This window comes from Sycon ciliatum, chromosome 6, assembly GCF_964019385.1.
Source record: "Sycon ciliatum chromosome 6, ocSycCili1.1, whole genome shotgun sequence".
Classification (NCBI taxonomy): domain Eukaryota; kingdom Metazoa; phylum Porifera; class Calcarea; order Leucosolenida; family Sycettidae; genus Sycon; species Sycon ciliatum.
In genome coordinates, this window is record NC_088648.1 from 29,686,578 (window position 1) to 29,707,974 (window position 21,397).

General features: G+C 48.9%; 1 protein-coding gene across 1 annotated transcript; it reads left to right on the plus strand.

The window, feature by feature from the left end:
* The first annotated feature begins 14 nt into the window (after nt 1-14).
* On the plus strand, nt 15-7,432 carry LOC135820194 (collagen alpha-1(XVII) chain-like). Its single transcript, XM_065333506.1, has 2 exons — nt 15-1,097; nt 7,403-7,432. Exons 1-2 carry the CDS (start codon nt 15-17, stop codon nt 7,430-7,432), a joined length of 1,113 nt encoding a protein of 370 aa, XP_065189578.1.
* The last annotated feature ends 13,965 nt before the right edge of the window (nt 7,433-21,397 follow it).

Genomic DNA, 21,397 nt, shown 5'->3' on the forward strand with positions numbered 1-21,397 from the left:
GTGTGTGTGTGAAGATGGCGTACTGGGCTACGCATTTCCATAGGAGTGATGGTGATGAGGCCTCCCTCAAACACATGCAAAGCATGCGGAATGACATTATCGAGATGCAATCGGTTGTGGGGAACGATGACACCGAAAACACCTTGGTTCATGATGTGGAGAAACTAAAAGAGGAGAAAGCCGATGAGAGCAAAGTGGAAGATGTGGAAAACAGATCTACGCGCTACACAGATCAAGCCATAGCAGCTGATGAGCTGCACGTTAAAACAGACGGATCCGTGTCCATGGATGCTAACCTCGACATGAACGAGCATTCCATCTGTAATTTGGCGTACGATGATAGCTCTTTGACATGTGCTGTCCCTGCCGGTTGGGTCAAGAATGAAATCCGTCAATCCTCATCGAGATTGCAACACGACATCGACGGTGTGCGCAAGATGAAAGGTCCTCGTGGTGATCGGGGATTGGGATGGCTTAGCGGAGGTGGTACGCCACTGAACTCTATAGGGAGAAATGGTGACTTCTACCTCGATGCAACCACGCTGATCGTGTACAAGAAATTCAGCTCGAAATGGATGGCTTTCGGTCAGCTTCATGGATCAAGAGGTGAAGATGGTCCACGTGGAGAACGTGGATTGATCGGTCCTGAAGGCGAGACTGGACCTAGAGGAGCTGATGGGCAAGGTGGTGAACGTGGTCAAAAAGGTGATCAAGGAATACCTGGTCCAGGTGGTCCCAGAGGTAAAGTTGGACCACGTGGAGAACGTGGATTAGTCGGTCCTGAAGGCGAGATTGGACCTAGAGGAGAAGATGGACAAGACGGCCCACAAGGTGAACGTGGTGTGCAAGGTGATCAAGGAACCATAGGCCCCGTCGGTCCCCAAGGAACCATCGGTGCAACCGATCCTCCTGGAAAAAGAGGTCCCGTGGGCCCCCAAGGAATCGTCGGCCCCATAGGTCATCCAGGAGCCAGAGGTCCCGTGGGTCCGCAATCAAATCAGAACCTATCCGATCCGTTTCATCTACTACCTCTCATTCGGAGAAACGCCTACCTCTACATATACTCTCATCCTAGCAGATTTGAATCCGTCAACAGGGTGAGCAGAAACAGATACAGAGGGGGAAATCTCGTTGACTTGAAGGACAAGAGAATCAACGTGAACAGCATCGACATGTTCCGAGACGGTCACTTCTACCTCAACATTTCACAACAACAGCAAGTTTCCATTAGAGAACGATTCGTCAATCTGTTTCACGACAACATGTCTTTTGCAATGTTCCAAGTAATTCAAGTGGACACACCTGTCCCTAGAAACATGGCATTGAAGGCATTCGACATCGATACTGTCGGAAATTTCACCTTGGATAGTTTGTACGTGTTGTTCACTGCCACCCACATAAGTGGCAACTACTTCACAGGTTCCGGCTATTCATCATTCAACCTACCCGTTTCGTCTTTAACAAACCAATTATCGGCGGCTTTGGATAAGCCTGTGTCGAGCATGATGGATCTCTTGGGTACAAAGTGTGTCATAAGTTACGCTCGGAATTCAGAAGGCCTATTCACTCTACACGTAAACTCCATTTTGATACATTCCAACTTGGAAAGTGAGCCATTTTCCAGAACCAATGGAATCGAAGATTGCGATTATCGCATTGGTGGTACTCAATTCTTCAACGGTACTACGTCAAAGTTGTTCTGTCATTTGCACTTTGTCGAGAGTTTATCTTCTCACACAATCCAGCGCATCCACACAGAACTCATGACACACTACAATATATAGCACACATTATAGCACACATGCTACACAACATTCTTGTGATGAAAATGAAAAATAAAACCGATCTATAGTAATCATCATCACATCACCAGATCAGAATGTCTGTGATATTGACAGTGGCGAACAACACGTCGGGAGTGAGCAGGGGATTGCACAAACCGAACTTTACTCTAAATGTGAAGGACCTCGATACGCGCGATAAAGTCCTGCATGTTGAATCGGCTCAGTTTGAAGTACACTTTGAGAACATAGACGAGGCAACGAACAAACTCTATGTGGTACATGGTGAAGAAGAAGAGGATAGACTGTCCATCAAGACGGGAACATACAGCGATGTAGACGATTTGGTGTCTATAATCAATACCACTCTGAAACGATCGGGACACGGAGACATTGTGTTTTCCTACTCTCGTCACACCAGCCGCATAAGTGTCTCGATACCCAGGACTAAAATGTGCTTGTTGAAGAAGGACTCACCCGGATTGGTGCTGGGTGTGGGCACTATTCTCAAGCCATACACGATCGAGGGATCTCACACTTTCCCGTTCGCTGTGGATCTGACAAAAGACAGACGACTTGTCCTGCTCTACACCGACTTAAGGGGGTTCGGGACAGTTAGGCCCAAAAATTTAATTTCAACATCAGCCCAATCTGACATCAGGTCTGAATAGGTACAGCCTTATATTTTCGCTTAGTAACATCAGTTTTTCAATTGCCCGAATAGGTCTTGCCAAAAACACAATTTTCCTTGATGACACAAAATAACACAAAATCCCAAAATTGATGAGAAATCGTCCATAACATCAGTTAGGACCGAAAATATGACATAAAATTTTACAGACTGTTCGAGGTATTGACTAAGATGAGATCAACACCGAAAACTGTACACTTTGGTTGACGATGGGATCCAGGTCGTCATTTCCTGGAGAAGAACAAAAAGATGCAAAAAATGAAACTTTGAATATTTTTTGCAGCTTATTTTTGAGTTTGCCCCATATGTGGATACTTCAAATACCTTCTATAAGTGGGTTGGAACAGGTTTACCGCGGCGAAAATAGGGGTCACCGTGCATATTCTGGAGAAAAATCCAAAAAACTGTCAAAATTTGCCTAAAATTGGTAAATTCACGTACATGTATCTATATTGCTTGTACTTCTCTGCTGCTGCTTTGATCATAACTTATTGGATTTTTGGCTGTTAGGTGTTGCAAATACTCACTAGAGCCCTCGGCGTTCAGAACAATACAAGGATGGAATAGCTGAACTAGTAAATTTGACGGAAAACCCTGGGTGCACGCATTATCGATAGGTACTTTTCTCCATGATTACTCTCCTGTTGGTAAGTTGGTTGTGATACATGTACATGTAGCTGTGATAGCGCTTAGCACAGCCCCATATCAAACTACAATGAAAGCTGACATGTTGGAACGAATCAGACAACATTGAGTCCTCTTGTTCTTCAACTATGCGAGCTAGAACGTGTCCCCACACTGGCAAAAATGATGGTATTTTACGGTGCGCACAAACAAGTGAAGCACTGTGCCACAGGGCGTTCCTTACAGTTGGGTTGCTGCTGGTTCTTCGCTAGGTGTTCAGTCACCGCTAATATAATCTTCCTTGAGACTGTCACCCGCTTCTTACCTCCGACTTGCTCCTTCATCAGTCTGGAAATGGCTGGATCACCACTTCGTTTGTAGGACAAGACAAAGTGCTTCATCACCAACCCACTGGCAGCTGCCCGCACTGCAACTGATTTAGAGAAGCACGTTGCTTGGACCAACGGTTGAAGGGTGGCCAGCCGCTTTTGCTGATGTTCTGCAAACTCCATCGCCGAACATGCTGATGCAAAAGTGACAGAGTGCTACAGGATACTGGCATCAGGGCGAGCTTCGACAATTTTAGCTAGGGCCGCAACATCCGCAACAGCATCATGAGCAGCGAACTCATTCCCAACGATGAACTATAAATCAATCTGAGGCTGTAGCTTGGGAGCTCCGGTATCGCGGTTTAGGGATCAGAGTGTTCACCAATCACAAAAATGCACACCATCGACACACACATACACACACACACGCACACACACACACACATGCATGCTCTCACACGCAATAGAACACACGCGCGCGTACACACACACATACATTCACGCACGTGTGCGTACCCACCCACATGCATGTGCACACTCATGTGCATGAGTGGAGATGCCCGCATACACATGTCACACCAACATGCCCTGGGAGCGGTCATGCACGTGTGTATAGTATGTGTGCGAGGGCACGTCCACATGAGCGCATATGCATGTGCATGTTCATACATGCGTATGGTGTACACATGCACACACATGCAGGTCTATGCAAACACACAGACGCTCGCAGCCGCCGCGCATACAGTGTGCTCATACATTTCCATAGCCATAGGCCATATAGGGGGTGGCACTGACTCGCAAATATCATGAATAAATCTTATGAGATTGAAAAACGCACTTACCCAAAGCAGCTTTGGTGTTGCTTGTGGAAGTACGGGGGCCAGGGTGTTGAGCAGTTACAGGGCTATCTGTATCTATAAAATTCTCCATCCCACACTGCTGACACGGAATGACAAGTACGCTGCCCAGGTCGTACCTCTTCTCTTCAACGCAATCAATGAGCGCCAGAGGTTTGCCACATCCAGGATTCTGGCACGCAGACAATCCCACAGCCAGATACCTGAGATGAACGATTCGTCGACCGTGAAGAGGGGCACTGAACGACCTCTTCGCGGGAGTCGAATCCAGTGGCGTTGATGATGGAGATCGCCCTTTCCGTTTTTCAGGAACTCGATCGATCGTTTGAGTTTGCGAAGCGTCCCCCTCCTCGGCTTCTTGCATCGTCCAGTACGCAGAATGAGAAGCCGCGTCGTGGGTGACGGATTACGCTCCCGCGTCTTCATCTCCACGACACGTCGGCAGGAGAACCGAGCTATCCAAAAACCGCCAATGTCAAAACAAATCCGCAAGTCCACTAGTGACTGAGCTTCTTCCTCAAATCTTGTCCCGACTCGAGGACGCGCTGCGAAGTCATGGTCAAACTATTTTCTGTGCATGATCGCGTCCCATTTTTCCACTCCGAAAGGCATTATTTTTCAGAAAAAAATTGGCTTATCCGAAGGAGAATAGATGACTTGCACAAAGATTGTCTGGGTTCGAGACGGGGCAAGTGGACCTTCTGACTCTGACTTCCCCACCTTTAGTCCGTGAGCCAAAACTCAAAATCACAAGTGCCGTTGCACTCTCGGAGGGACAAGTCGCCGCTTACAGTGTTGGTCAAGGACATCACAAAGGATACGTTTTCGCTTGTTGGACGTTCCAGAACCGATCCAGAGACCTTCGGGAGGGCTTCTTTTCTCGACCAAATTCCACCGTGAGAACAAATATTTTTACGCGAGTGGTGAGGTGTGCATCGGACGAGTAAGCACAAAAGTACGATTTCGGGTGGAGTGAGGAAAAATAATTTATTTTTTAGAAGATAACGACGTTGACGACAATATGGATTTGGGATTTTGTGATCACTTTATTGAAGTTTATTCCTTTCGTGTACATTGATGTTGTTTGACAACAATGGAAGAGGAGGAAGACGTTTCTAGTGGCAGCGAGGTGCCAGATGGGGCAGCTGACGGCAACGAAGTGGCAAATGACAGCCCAGCGGAGTAATATTGCTGGAATTTGTGTCTGTGTGACAGCACCCAATTTAGTAGAAACGAGAAGCCTGCAGCGAGTAATATCGAGACTACAAGTTGGCGTCGCATCGTCAGCGCTGTTCGAGAGAAGGACGACCATGTCTGGGATTTTCTCTGCCAGCACAAGGGCTCAGGGAAGAGCAAATGGTGTGGCTGGTATCATGGAAAGTGCACGCATGTGATCCTGAGCATTTGCAACACTGGAGAAGACCAGTGCCTCTGATTTTGCTTTATCTATACTTACTGACAGTGATGTGCATGTAGTAGTGAACCCAGAGCCACATCCTAAGGCCAACAAGGGGCTACCTACCAGGAGCTTAGTGGCTGATACGAACAACGAATGCCATGAAAGCAGAGCACGGTGTCAACACAACACCGAGAACTGGTCCACCCAGAGTTTACGGAAGGGAATGTTTTGTTGCAGGCAGCACTGGAGAGGGCAAGACGACAAGTAGCGAGGGCGAAACCAGCGCTGCTGGAGGTCCAAGCCAGAGCACCTGGCTGCTTGATGAGGAACATACTATACCATTGTCTGTGTGCCAGTGTGTGCATGCGTGTGTGCGTGCACGTTTCTGTGTGTGCGCGCGCGTGTTTGTGTGTGCGCGCGCGTGCATGTGTGTGTGCTCGTGCGTACATGTGTGTGTGTGCGCGCACGTGCATGTGTGTGTGTGCGCGCGCACGGGTGCATGTGTGTGCGTGCTAGGCGCTTTCCTTTGTTGGTGACACCACCCCAGGCTACAACTGCGGGCCGGATGGTGGGTGTCGGGGCACGGTGTTGCCACAATCACTGTGGTCAGTGTGATCTGTGTTTCAGGTCAGTGGTGGGTTTTAGCTCACTGCAGCCAAAGCGATCATGTTGCAAGTCAACCCGAGGGTTCCAGCTGCACAACTGCAACAAATGGATTCAAGAAAAGTCTAGATCTCGCTAGGACGTTGATGCGAGCAGCGCCTCAGCCAAACTCTGTCGGCCTCTCACACGAGGGGACATGTAACCGGAAACGGCAATGTTCAGGACAAGACAGGAAGTGTGTTCCGGCCACGGGGCATGCTGTTGTTGCTGGTTTCGCAGCAGAGGAGCTTTGGCCGACCACACGTGCATCCCTAGATTGCCTTCACTCCCATCCGCTACTGGACTCTGCCTCGGTGATCAGGCAGGCACCAGGGACATCTGCTTTTCCTTCGTTCGGTCGCTGTCCGTCTTGTGAAGAGAGATCAATTTACAACTGACGGCAGCAGGACCACAACAGACAACGGGCATCGGTCATTTTGCACTCACTGAGGTGGGTCCTCCTCCTGATCCGGCGTCCTCCTGGTGTCTGTTCTTCTCCCATTGCCATTGGGGTTGCGTGCCCGGGAGACCGCATAGTAGGATTCGGCAGCTGGTCCATGTGTGTGTGTGTGTGCGCGTGCACGCGTGCCTGGGAGACTGCATAATCGGATTCGGCAGCTGGTTCATGTGTATGTGCGCACGCGCGCGCGCGCGCGTGTGTGGATGTGCACGCATGCCTGAGAGACTGTATAGTTGGATTCGGCAGCTGGTTCGTGTGTGTGCCCGTGCGTGCGTGTCTGGGAGACTGCATAGTCGGATTCGGCAGCTGCTTCATGTGTGTGTGTGTGTGTGTGTGCGCGCATGCGCACACGTGTGGGTGTGGGTGCGCACGTATGCGTGTATGTATGTATGTATGTGGCATCATCTTATTGTGATGTATATGCATACTACGCTCGCGCTCCTGTCTTTGTGCTGCATGCTCGCGCACACATGTTGTGATGTCATGCGTACGCTATAATACTGATTGGATGCATGCATGCCCACCAGCTGTGATTTGAGCTGTTCTCAGTCTTCTTGTTGTTCTTGAGCTTGAGTCTCCACATTTAGTTTCGTCTCTACTCTTGTCATTCATATTCTAGGAAGTAGCAATAGTAATTCAGAACCTATAACCAGTCTTTAGATTCATATCATGGCGCAGTGAACATTTTCTTACCGTGCTTTGGCTCACCCGGTTGTGATCCACCTAGACTCGTTGAATTTATTTGAACATTGTAGCAAGTTGAGTACTTCGTTTCTTTTCGTTCGTCATGAGTGATGCTGGAAGTACCCCGGTCGGTGCTGCCCAACCTGCCTTGAGCCCAGATGTACTGGCTCTCATGACCTTGATGCAGCAACAAATGAAAGCTGCTGATGATCGCGAGGCTCGCCTCACAACGTTACTCCAGAATCAGAACACTCAACCTTCGTCTACTGCCAAACAAATCTCTGTGGAGCGTCCGGTTTTGCTGTCATCTGCCACGCTTTCCGACCTCACCGCTTGGGAAGAAGCGTGGGACGACTACGCCCGATGCCAAAAACTGGCAAGCCAGGACACACAGACACAAGTTAGCGCTGTGCGACAAGCTCTTGACGAGGACCTCCGTAGGTACCTGAGGGAAGGTGTCATTCCTGTAGCTCTCAATGCTGACGTGACAGCAGTGATTGCAGCCATCAAAAAGTACATTCGTCGCCAACGGAATCCCCTGCTGGACCGCATCGATTTCTACAATAGGCGGCAACATAAAGGCGAGTCCTTCGACAGTTTTTTCACTTGTTTGAAAGAATTGTTTAGCGCCTGTGACTTTGTGGAACTACGTGTTTGTCGCACGTGCTCTGGGCGTATGTGTACTGACTGCCCCAAGATCCTAGTCACAGCTAACGAAGAGCTCCTTCGTGACCGGATCGTTGTCGGTGTCCTGGACGATGACACTCGGCACAAGCTGCTTTCTGAGCAGAACTTGACCCTTTCCAGCGCGGCCAAGATTTGTCGTGCGGAGGAAGCCGCCAAGCAGACCAATGATGGAATGCCGACTACCGGCTCCTTTAAGGCTGCCGTCGCGAAAAAGTCTTCTTACCAGAAGCAGAAGTCTCAGTTCAGTGACAGATCCGCAATAGCCCAGCCACCCAAGAAGTGTGTGAACTGTGGTCGCAGCGCTCACACAAAGTCTTCCTGTCCTGCTGCAGGCAAAACGTGTAATGGCTGTAAGGCGTCAGGCCATTTTGAAAAGATGTGCCCCAAGAAATCGCAGTCTGCGCACCGTAATGGCAAAATCGGCCAACTGAAGTTGCAGCAAGCATCGTCAGGCAACCAAGGGACCGTGACCGTCCATGCCACCCTGAATACGGAGACCACTGGTGCACCGATTGACTGGATCCCCGACACCGGTAGTGACGTGGATGCCATCGGTTTACAGCATTTGGAATTGCTTGGTGGATTCCCCGAAAATCTCGCCACCGATTATGATGTAGTGACTGGTGTAAATGGTCAACGTCTTGAGTCTGCCGGCCAGATTCACTCCTCTCTCGCCATTGGAGCTAAGTCGTACGACACGACGATCCATGTCTACCCTGATCTGTCTGATGCTCTGTTGTCTCGGACTTCTTTGCTTGCGCTTGGTCTGCTTCCAGCCAACTGGCCTTCCATTTCCCGTGTGGAAATTCAACCAGCGCAAGACCGTACTGCTGACGAGATCCGTACTGAACTGCTGCAAGAATTCGCAGACGTGTTCGATGATGGCCGTTTGAAACCCATGTCTGGCTCACCAATGGATATTGAGCTCCAAGCCGATGCTAAGCCAGCTTGCACGCATCATGCGCGGCCAGTCCCCTTTGCCTTCCGTGACCAGATCAAGGACCAGCTGGACGGGATGGTGAAGGATGACATTATCGAACCAGTTTCCACATCGAGCGAATGGTGTCACCCGATTGTGATTGTCGACAAAAAGGGCACGTCTGAGAAGCGATTGACTGTCGACTTCAAGAAGTTGAATGACCAGATTCAACGCCCTGCTCATCCGATGCAACCACCACGAGACGTCGTTTCCAGCATCAGCGGTCGTTACTTCACGAAGCTCGATGCACGTCATGGATATTGGCAAGTCCCGTTATGTGAATCTGCGCGCCCACTCACCACGTTTATCACGCCGTGGGGCCGTTTCCGCTATTTGCGCAACCCACAAGGCTTGATATCTGCCGGTGACGAGTACAACCGCCGTACTGACGCAGCATTCGACGGCATCACGAACTTCAAGAAAGTCGTGGACGACTGCCTTGTGTATGACGATGACCTAAGTGACCACGTCGCACGCGTCCGCCGAGTACTGACATGTGCACGGGACAATGGCATCACACTCAGTGCGAAGAAGTTCGTATTTGCTGCTACCCAGATTGAGTTCTGCGGGTATCGCTTGAACGCCGACGGCTGGACTGTCGATGAAGCGAAGACGTCAGCCATTCGTGACTTCTCCACGCCCAGTAACCGGACCGACCTCCGCTCGTTCTTGGGCCTGATGAATCAGTGTGCAGAGTTCACCCCGTGTTTGGCTGAGCTGAGTGCCCCGTTACGCGGTCTGCTGAAGCCTTCTACTGAGTTCCTATGGCATCACGACCACACTGCTGCTTTCAACGCCATCAAGGATGAGCTGGTATCCTTGGCGACCCTGTCTTATTTCCAAGTAGGATCCGAACTCCGCCTGGAAACGGACGCATCCAAACTGAAAGGTCTAGGCTTCGTCTTGTGGCAGAAACAAGACACCGGATGGCGCATCATCCAGTGTGGCAGTCGGTATCTCAGTGACACAGAGTCCCGCTACGCAGTGATCGAGCTCGAACTCCTGGCCATCGTCTGGGCTGTCAAGAAGTGCAAGCTGTTCTTGTCCGGCACCCAGTTTCGTGTCATCACTGATCACCGCTCATTGGTGCCCATTATCAATGCATACTCGCTTGATCAAATTGAGAACCCACGTTTGCTCAGAATGATGCTCAAGCTCCAGTCGTTCCAACTCTGTGCTGAGTGGCGGAAAGGTGCTGACAACGCCTTTGCCGATGCATTGTCTCGGAACCCAGTTGACCTCCCTTCCCCGACGGACCAGTATGGTGAAGCCCCCGCATTGGCTAACCTCGGCATCCGTGCCTGTCTCCGTCGTGATGAAGATGGGCTGATCACTGACCTCCGGTTCCAAGCCGTCCATGATGCTGCTGCCGCTGACTCTGACTATCAGCTACTGCTCCAGCACGTGCAAGATGGATTCCCCAATGATCAGCGTGATTTGCCTGATGCTCTGCGTTCATTCTGGAACGGACGAGAGCACCTATCAGTGGCCAACGGTATTGTCTTGAAAGGTCAACGGATCGTTGTGCCCGTGTCCCTCCGTCAACATGTTCTCCAAGATCTCCACGCCTCCCACCAGGGTATTGTACGTACCAAGGCTAGAGCACGTCAGGTGGTGTATTGGCCCAAGTTGAGCCAAGATCTGGAGACACTGATCCGCGCATGCCCTACGTGTCGGGAACGCCAAGCATCGCTCCCGAGGGAACCGCTGCTCAACGATCGTCACCCGACTCTGCCATTTGAGCACACCAGCGCAGATCTATTCACTTGCCAAGGCCGTGAATTTCTCGTCTATGTAGATCGCTTATCCGGATGGCCATGCCTCGCACCGACCGGTACCACGACGTCCTCACACGATGTGATCGTCCATTTGCGCCGTTGGTTCCCAGATGTTGGTGTGCCGTCTGTTCTGTGCACTGATGGTGGCCCCCAGTTTGCGTCCCACCAATTTGCCGAGTTCTGTCGCCGCTGGCAGATTTCCCATGTTATGTCTACACCGCACTTCCCTCAGAGCAATGGTCACGCAGAGGCTGGTGTAAAGGCGATGAAGACACTTGTTCACAAGACGACCACCAATGGCCGCCTTGATGTGGACGCATTCCAACGCGGGCTGTTAGAATGGCGTAACACTCCGAGGTCTGATGGCATCAGCCCCGCACAAAAGCTGTATGGCCGACCTCTGTCGTCATTTGTGCTTGCGCATCACCGTAGCTTCTCGTCCGAATGGCAGACCCTCGCCGACGACACAGATGCAGCTCCTCCGTCTGCTCCGGCTCAATTCGATGTCTCTGCTCGCCCGTTGTCCGAGCTCCGTATCGGCACCCACGTGGACGTGCAGGACCCCCGGTCGAAGCTGTGGTGTAAGCGTGGTGTTATCGTTGGTGTTGGTCGTCACCGTGATTACTACGTGAAGTTAACTAGTGGAAGAGTGTACTGGCGTAACCGGCGTTTTCTCCGCCCGTTCATTCCCCTTGTGCCTGCTACCCCTGATGGTACTGTGCCTGCCAATCCACCCGCTGATCAACCTGCTCCTGTAGCTCCACGTCGCAGCACTCGCAACCGCCGTGCTACTGACCGTTTGGACATTTCTTCCACAAAAGGACAGTCATATGTTTGATTTCTGTCGTATTTCTACTGCTTTCCGTGTTCTTGCAGTCACATATTTCTTTATTTGATTTCTCTTGTTAGATCATACTGTTCTCGTTATCCAGTATAATCTCGAAGGGGCGTGTGATGTATATGCATACTACGCTCGCGCTCCTGTCTTTGTGCTGCATGCTCGCGCACACATGTTGTGATGTCATGCGTACGCTATAATACTGATTGGATGCATGCATGCCCACCAGCTGTGATTTGAGCTGTTCTCAGTCTTCTTGTTGTTCTTGAGCTTGAGTCTCCACATTTAGTTTCGTCTCTACTCTTGTCATTCATATTCTAGGAAGTAGCAATAGTAATTCAGAACCTATAACCAGTCTTTAGATTCATATCACTTATATCGGTAGTTATCTGTGTATTACTGTGTACTGCGGTGGACTGCGATAGCACACATTATGTGCCAAGATGTGCACCTAGCTGGTAATTTCCAACTGTGTTATGTTGAGTGGAAAATGAGCAATGACAGATAGTTTTTGGTACTGTATGAGTGTGTTAGGCAATCAATAGCCAATTCCAACCTCTTGCATTGGCTGTCAGGTTGGATAGGATCAGCGCGTGCATTTACAACAGTGGTGACGTACTTCCTATTGTACTACCGTAATGTCACATTAGCTTCAGTGTTCATATCATTCTATACTGGAGTATTCTACGTACATATATTCAGTAATGGAGTGGTTATTATAAATATACTTCACTCACCAATTCATTGCTCGCTATTATCTACAAGTCCAATTCCAGTATGATGAAGTCAAGAGGCGATTTATCCAGCCAAGTAGAGGAACTTGGGATACGAAATCCAAGAGAAATCATTAGGGTATTCTCAGTTCAGCCATTCACGAATGTAATTGTTATTCTTCAACGTAAACTGAGTAATATTTGACCTTGAACAGGATGAAAAGAAGTTCATGCTCGGGGCAGAGTCCGCCATTCGCTCCAGAAGGTTACTCACTACAGTCTTCTACGCCTAGGAAGTGGTGAACAAATATCTCGAGAGGTATTTAGGACATTCTTTGAAGTCAGTTTAGTTCTGAACGAATGCATTGTAACTAATTACTTTGCTGCAGTTTGCATGCATGATCCGGATTGATAATTCTCAGCGGTAAAAAAATTCAAATCTAGTTTTGTGCACTGGTTTCCGCGTTATGTGCACTCGTGGAATCTGCTCATGGCTTCAACAAATGAGAATCCGTGAACAAGCGCAAAAAAATCAAGTGAAGAAGGCGAAAATGGCCGCTGCTGTCAGTGAGCAAAGTTGGATGTTTGGCGTCTTCTGTGACCTCCCTGGATCAGTTTCGAATTGTCCAACAAGTGGAAATCGCTTCAGGATACCATCCTGAAGCGGTGTGCTGAAGGACGATTTGTCCCTCTCTGGGTGCAACGGTCGATGCTAAAAACAGCCGATTCTGAGATTTGGCTCACGGACTACTTTTGAGTTCGTGACTTTCGAAGTTTCGCTTTTTGCCTGACGAACACTGAGCTAGTTTTTTTGGCTAGAGAGTAGAGTTGTTTTGATTCGACTTGTATCGTCATGCCGAAGCGCTGCTGCGCTCCTGAATGAACTAGCAGACGAGAGATGGAACTGAGGCTCCCGTTCCATACGTTCCTTTCCGAGCCGGCCGGGCGGGAGGCAGAAAAGTGAGGGAATATTATTAATTTTTAGTATCATTGGTGTAGGCTGCAACAAGCACGTTGTGGTCCTCAAGTGTGACTACTTTCCCGCAGTGGAAGCGAAGTCAAGCACAACGAAAGTTTGTGGACATCTGAGAAAGAACTCGATTCCCTTTCAATCGGCTGCACCAGCTCCAGATCGACCCTCTCCTGAGGACAGACTGCGGAGAGGCCAGGAACCTGCCGAGTGACGAGTGGAAGCCTAAACCACGAAAATGAAGGGTGGAAGGACTGAGTATGAGAGCCTGATGGCCTTTAGTAGTACTTCAAGTAGTATCTGAGTTGAAGGAGAGAACAAGTGTGCTGGAGAAACGCTGCGAAGTCCACAGGCCTGGTGTGTACTAGCTACTGTTGAAGACTCACTTGTTCCGATATGAACATTTCATCAGCCCTTACTCTGAGCAGCTGTATCTAGACTTGGATCTAGGCCAGAGACATAGCATTGTAAACCTTACTGAAGCCATATGTATCCGATGCCTGGCTCTAGTGAGAAAGCAGTTTGGTGCAGGCTCGCAAACTATGATGGAATCAGGGAGTGGTGGAAAGTCACATTTTACCTCTTCATGATTAGCTGGTAATGACGACGATGCGGCTCCGGCTGGGTCTCATGGGAAAGTAACTTGCATACCTGCTTAGTTGCAACGAGGCAACGGTACCCCATGTACTGAAGACATGATTTAACTACATGTCATCCCCCTCCTGGGAGAATGTGGAACAAATAATGCCAGAGTGTGTCTGATACACATCACAGTCTGCTGAGTATGTTCATTATTGTGGACGTAACATAACTGCGCTGTGAGGTACCTTCTGCGTTGGACCTACAGTTGAGCCACTACTCTTCTTACAAATTCCATACAACGGTGAAAGGATTTGTTGGAGCATCATCAAACAGTGCATTCGCCTTCATCATACACTGGCTCCGTTGCCTACAGCAATTCACATCTTGACGGGGCGCACTGGGACGATACGGAAGGAGCGGCGGGAACCATTGGAGTGCTCATGATGCTGGTTAGCGGAGACGGATGTGAGTGTCAGGAACGGGAACGCAACCGCACTACTGTACAGACCAGGAAGCGATGGAAGAGTTGAATCTGTTCAGCCTTCCATGCCGTGTACAGGGACACAAGCGTAAAAATGGCTACATTTCGAATGTGAACTGGCGATGGCATTGTGTGGCGACGAACACAACTGCAACTATTCAAATTTCAGCATTTCGAACATTATGCTTCCCATCGAATGGCTCACATGACGCAGTTGGACATTACCAAGCTAGGATTATCATTTGCTGTATTTATGGATAGTCCTTGAGTTTTCAGATGAAGTGCTTTATCTTTTACCTGTCGTTCCTTTAGTGTGGCACAATGTCCATGGCTGGTTTCTTGTCTTCATAACAGACTGGTATAATCAGCATGATTCTGCTTTATTAGAGAAGAAATAAAATTTCCTTTCGGAAAGGAAGCCCAGAAACGTCAACCCCCATGGACTGTGCTTTATGACTCTCGTCCATCGACGTTAACCGTCGCTATAACTGCTGCATGTATGTTGTGCTGTACGAACCGTACAAGATTTTAACAGCTCACCCACGCCTTCCCAACAGGCTCCTATATCCCGTACCGATAGTGTTACATTGAATATGAACTAGTCTAGCACAGTTATCCTTCGTTCTTTTGATGGCGGCGGGTAGCATGGAACTTGACGTGTTCTTGGGATCCTCGTGCAACACTTGCTGTTCCCGGATGCCATATTATTGGGTGCATCGAGGTTGCTTCTATGCTCACTGTTGTTTAGTAAGACAATTTTTTTATAACTGTTTCACCGAAAAATATGGCAAGAGTATTTTGGGTTGGTTTGGACGCCTGGCTTCTCTTCACATAATATACAGTCATGTACTTCCACTAGCCCTACAACTTACAAGTGCACATGACTCATGAGCTTCTGAAGACAGTGACGGTGCACGGCATGTACATGTACATGCCGTGCACCGTTCATTCATGCTGACAAAAAAAAGTACACTACAGATGGTGTACTGTAAGGTGTCCGCAGTGTAGCCTGGGTGCACAGGGTGCACTTGCCCCGTCTCACTCGCGGCTCGGATCTTTGTGCAAGTCATCTATTGGGCACTGATTCCGATGAGCTATGTCTAGGGACTTCAATTGAAAAATCAAATTCGCGAGTTTTGCATAAAACGCTAGTTTTTCTAAACCGGGAAGAATCGAGAAACAATCTGTGAAAATTTGAACCCAAAATTCCAAGGCAATCTAGAGTTATAGTCGATTGAAGATCGGAAAACGGGGGAGAAAGTAGTCACAGAAGTAAATAGTAGTAGTATTTTATTATTTGACTAGGGGAGTCCCAACAGGCATGGCCTTGTTACAGGGAACCCTAGGTGAATCTTTGTGAGGTGAGCAAAAGTACCAGCAGATTGTGCCTGACGACAGTTTGGAGGAAGAGTGTTCCACCGACCTGCCGCCAGAAAAGAAACTGAGCGCAGTCCATACCCAATATGTACAGTAAATGCAAGTATGTATCATGGGAGCCGTGTGGTTTCCGTCCAGCACTGCACTATCTGGTGCATACATGGCGATACAGGATGTGTGCATGCATGCAGTGTGCACGCATGCCGTGCGCGCCGACTTGCACAAGTGCACACGTTTTCACCGTCACTGCTTCTACCAGTGTGCGCGCAGTTCACTCGATTTTTTCGTCTACCACCAGGAAATCGCCGTGGGCTGGTTTCTGTGATCATTTTCCTTCTACGGCGATAAAGCGCGAGCCTCAATGTTGTAGAATCCTCTTGGTTTAGGCTAATTCGAGGCCGCTGAACACGAAAATCGGGTGTTCCTCGCGAAGCCGAGTACGGATCTGGTCGAAATTAGTACTTCGAAGTGCACCCGCGCCAAGCGCGGAGGCATTATTTTTGGAAGCATGGCATGTGTGGCACCATTGGAAAGGTAATGACCATGATGACCTCAGCTACCTAAAAATAGCATCGACAAGGCCGAAAAGGCCGCGGGTCGCGGGAGAAGATACTCGGGCCGCGAACTGCATCTCGAACTGCAGCCACGAGGCGCCCATTCACTTTGTACAGGCGAGCTGTGACAGCACTTTTCGCTTTTCAGTGACCGGAACTGAACTCCCTACTATGTCTCGAGCCGATCAGAGAAGAGGAACTGTGTCAAATTTCATAAATAACACCTCCCATATTTGGAAATTGGCCTTGATGACGTGCGTACTGCTTAGCTGTCACCATGCTGTGCATGTTCAGCAGTGTAATTGAATGGAAGAAAACAATTACTTTGGTGTTTTGCAGCTCTGTTTCGTTCCCTGACGGTAACCAAATCTAGATTTAGGAATCTGTTGAGCAGGAGAGTGACACATGTCTTCCCGAAGGCTGTCCAGGCTGCAGTGGTGATGAAGAAGACACGATCATCACCCCGAGATCGATCGTAGCGAATTGGAAAACTCATGGTGAATTTGCTTCCACTCCAAGGCAATGTCGAGGTATGAAGGGTGCTTGTACTGCCTTCCAAAGTGAAGAGGAGATGAACATGGCTTTGCATAGCTGTTGTTCTATGCCAACTTACCTACTCTTGCTGGTACCGTAGTGGCATATTGCAAATTTCGTGGACGAACAACTCTAGTCACTAGTGGCTAGTGAGCAACACTAACAGGTGAGATTTTTCAATTCGACAAAAAATGTTTTTGTTTGAGAACTGACAGTGGCAGTCATTAGACTCAGTAGGTGTCTCTCTGCTGCTTCTTTCCCTTCATCGGTAGGGTTGTGCTTGAAGTAAAAATAAATAGAAAATGTGGAACAAAAATCTGATCATGTAATTCGAATTTGAACTTCAAAGTATGTGTACATCAAATCACAAAAATGACTGTCAAGGTGGTGCTGTGCATTGAAAAAAACTGGGAGCAGGCAGCAATGGAAAGGGTAGAAACGAAACCAGTAATGCAGAGTATTCATAAGGTAGAGGGAGATGAAAACGGGAGAGGAGTAGTGAGCACTTCAGTTTGAAGTACAGTCAACTTCGCTAATAACGACTGCGGATATAACGACAATTCGCGAATAACGACATAATTTTCATGCCCGGAGCAAAGTCCCATCCCACTGTGACACATATAATGAGACTTCGGATATAACGACACTTCGCGAATAACGACACTTTTCTGATGCCCCGCCGAGTGTCGTTATAAGCGAAGTTGACTGTAGTGTCAATAGACAGCATCGTGTTGCATACGTTGTGAATATTGTGTGAATCTAATAATTGTCACGAAATTGATATCCAAAATTATTATCCCCTGAGTAGTATTATGGTGTTCTCCTGTGTTTACATGCAGAGCCTTGACGTTGCTGGACGAGCGACAATATAAATTACATAAACATGTAGCTCGTGATGTGGGATGACTGCCGTATCGCATTGCCAACGCAAACCCATCCTGTGTCAGTGCAGCCATCCAGCAACTTGAACTCCCCGGACCAGATGCCGCTGCAGCTGAACAACATGCCGATGGAAAGCCAGGAGTTGATAGCGAAGCATTCTGGTCTGCACAGTACAAGGCAAAGAACAATTATGAATTATAATGCATTGTAATCTTTCCCACACTTCTTTGTAAAAACAAACAAACAGTGCCAATATCACAACACTTGATCAAGCATCTTGATGGAGGTATTTTCCATTGTGCTGGCTCAGCATCTGCACCAGGAAGACCATGTACACTTACACGTATCTTGTGTGTGTGTGTGTTCGTGCGTGTGTGTTTGTGTATCTGTATGTGCACACGTGTGTGTGGGGGGGGGGGGGGACGCACATGTGTATGGGTAGGAATGTGTGTGTGTGTGTGGGGGGGGGGGTACATGCACATGTGTATGGATGTGCGCGCTGCATGCGTGTGTCTGTGGGATGGGGTGGGGCTGCACGCATATGTGTACATGTGTGTGCGCAATACAGCATGTGTGTATGTGTTCGTTGAACACAGGGTGTACTCCTGATTACATAAACTTCGTGATCATTGTGATTTCATGTGCTTTGAAGTTGAAATTCGCAATACATGTACTGATGCTTGATTAGATTTATGTTCCACATGTTCTATTTATTTTATTTTACTTCAAGCACTTGTACTATTCAAGCACAACCCTACCAATGAAGGGAAAGAAGCAGCAAAGACACCTACTGAGTCTAATGACTGCCACTGCCAGTTCTCAAACAAAAACAATTTTTGTCGAATTGAAAAATCTCACCTGTTAGTGTTGCTCACTAGCCACTAGTGACTAGAGTTGTTCGTCCACGAAATTTGCAATATGCCACTACGGTACCAGCAAGAGTAGGTAAGTTGGCATAGAACAACAGCTATGCAAAGCCATGTTCATCTCCTCTTCACTTTGGAAGGCAGTACAAGCACCCTTCATACCTCGACATTGCCTTGGAGTGGAAGCAAATTCACCATGAGTTTTCCAATCCGCTACGATCGATCTCGGGGTGATGATCGTGTCTTCTTCATCACCACTGCAGCCTGGACAGCCTTCGGGAAGACATGTGTCACTCTCCTGCTCAACAGATTCCTACATCTAGATTTGGTTACCGTCAGGGAACGAAACAGAGCTGCAAAACACCAAAGTAATTGTTTTCTTCCATTCAATTACACTGCTGAACATGCACAGCATGGTGACAGCTAAGCAGTACCCACGTCATCAAGGCCAATTTCCAAATATGGGAGGTGTTAATTATGAAATTTGACACAGTTCCTCTTCTCTGATCGGCTCGAGACATAGCTCATCGGAATCAGTGCCCAATTCTCCTTCGGATAAGCCATACTTATTTTTGGCGTTCAGTTTCCCTTTAACAAGTTATGGCCGCGAGATACATGTATATAGCAAGGAGCATGACTTCATGCCTGGCGTCGCGGGTCACAAGAGAAAACCCGAGCATTAGAAATAATATTAATACACAATGAGAGGCTTTGGGATGCGTCTAGGCAATGCAGTGTAGCCATTCACTGTGGAGAGAGGAGTCAGTGACTGCTATTACTAGGTTGTCGTGCACGGGTGACTTATAAGTTATAACCTAGTTACTTGCAGTGACAGTATCGGTAGGACTAGTAAGTATGCTGGCATAACCTGTACAGGCAAACAGTAGAAATAGCATGGAACATGACCAGGTACAAGTGCACAGCGAACATACTGAGGCGCGCTGTCGAAAAGCACGATGGAAGTGGTTGACCTGGAATGTTCTGTTGGGGACTGCCAGCTACACTTGGTTGAACGCAGCTCACTTCCCCGGTGTAAACACTGTAAGCCAACACACACAAATACATGACCTGTCTCAGCACCAAAGGAAACATCTGCCAGGCACAGAACGCGTTCACGCAGAAGATCTGTGATGGCGTGATACTTCTATGTACTATGGAAGGCTATGCACACATATCCTGATGTAGACTATCTTACAGTATGTTTTACATGGAAGCTACCTTGCTTGGACCAACAGTGTACAATCATGCACAACACACAGCCATGAAAAACTTACAAGTAACTACCTGACACTTGACTAACATTCACACTTGAAACATACTTAGGGAAATCAAACAGGCCTTACCGTGACCAGAAATCCATGGAAAGCTGATGTTCAGCAGTTATTCCGCGATCTCGTGGGAGGGGTTGTCAACATCATCAGTTTGACCATCTTCATCATCAGCACTGTCTTCATTGTCTCCATGAAGTGTAGGTGCTGCAAGCACTTCGGACACAGCATTGTGCGGATTCGCGCAGGAACTGCATTGGCATGCATCGGTGCAAGAAATGGAGGACTGTAGGCATGAGCACCGGCGCGTTGAACATCCAGTGGCGCAGGCACACCGGATGATCGCCATCAGCTCTGGTGGTGCAGGAGGAAGAAGACCCCACATGATCATGACATTAGAGTTGTCTACCCTCCATCCATGATCACTGATGCTGGGTAGGTCTGGGGATGCGACCAGTGCCCGTTTCCACACACCAGCCTGGTAGTTGGCCCGTTTGACGTGCTGCTCCAAGCTATCGGCGCATGGTGGGAGCTGAGCAGGGGGTGGGGACCGAGAGCAGAACGCCTTGTACCTGGCCTTGTTGATGCTCTCGAGTTCAGGGTGACCGTAAAGGTGGCAGACATACTTCTCCACTTCCTTCTGGAGGTTGACTGGCAGCACGCAATTGTCGCCCATGTGTGCTAACGCAATCTGGTGGCTTTGCTTGCTCTTAAGGACTTTCCACGCCTTCTTCTTTCCTATTCGGTAGAAGGAGCTGGTGCTGTCGCAGCCAGTGACCGCATGGAGGCCAAGCAAAGCTGAACACACCTGTGCTCCCAGCTTTTCAGCGACAGCAGAGATGTCCACGATGCGTGAGGCTGCCCGTCTGCCAGTCTCAAACAGCAATCGGGCTGGAATACTGGACGCTAGAGCAATGCACAAAACGAGGACGTCGGTGTCGGGTGACCGAATGACCACTGCCGAGTAGTCTGCACTTGCATGGTAGGCATGAAGCAGCATCCGCGTGTCGGCCTCCTCCTGTGTTGACCGGAGGTTTGGCACCTCTTCATACGCTACGTGGTCACCGTTGGCCTTCAGGAGGTAGGCCATGTCCCGGACTGTTATGACAACGCATCCCCCTTGCAGCAGCTGTGCGCACTCTGCAGATTTCCAGTGGTTGAAGAGGAACTGCATGAGCTCCTCCTTGTTGGCACCATTTTTCATGAACAATTTCCAGTTCCTTGGACATGGCTGGTCAGGCCGCAGAATTCTGGTGCGCACAGAGCCACCCGATGCACGCCGGCCTCTCTCAGCAGCCTTGATGGAGACATCCGGGTACCGATCGCCGACGAAGTCGACGCGCCAAGTTGTAGCCGCGCACTGCTTGCCTGCATCTGTGGCCTTTGCGAGGAGGTGCATGGCCAGTTTATTAAACGTGCGT

Coding starts and splice junctions, on each gene's coding strand:
- LOC135820194 (XM_065333506.1), top strand. CDS start 15: ATGGCGTACTGGGCTACGCATTTCCATAGGAGTGATGGTGATGAGGCC. Junction 1,098..7,402: donor GATTTGAATCCGTCAACAGG/GTGAGCAGAAAC, acceptor TTCATATTCTAG/GAAGTAGCAATAGTAATTCA.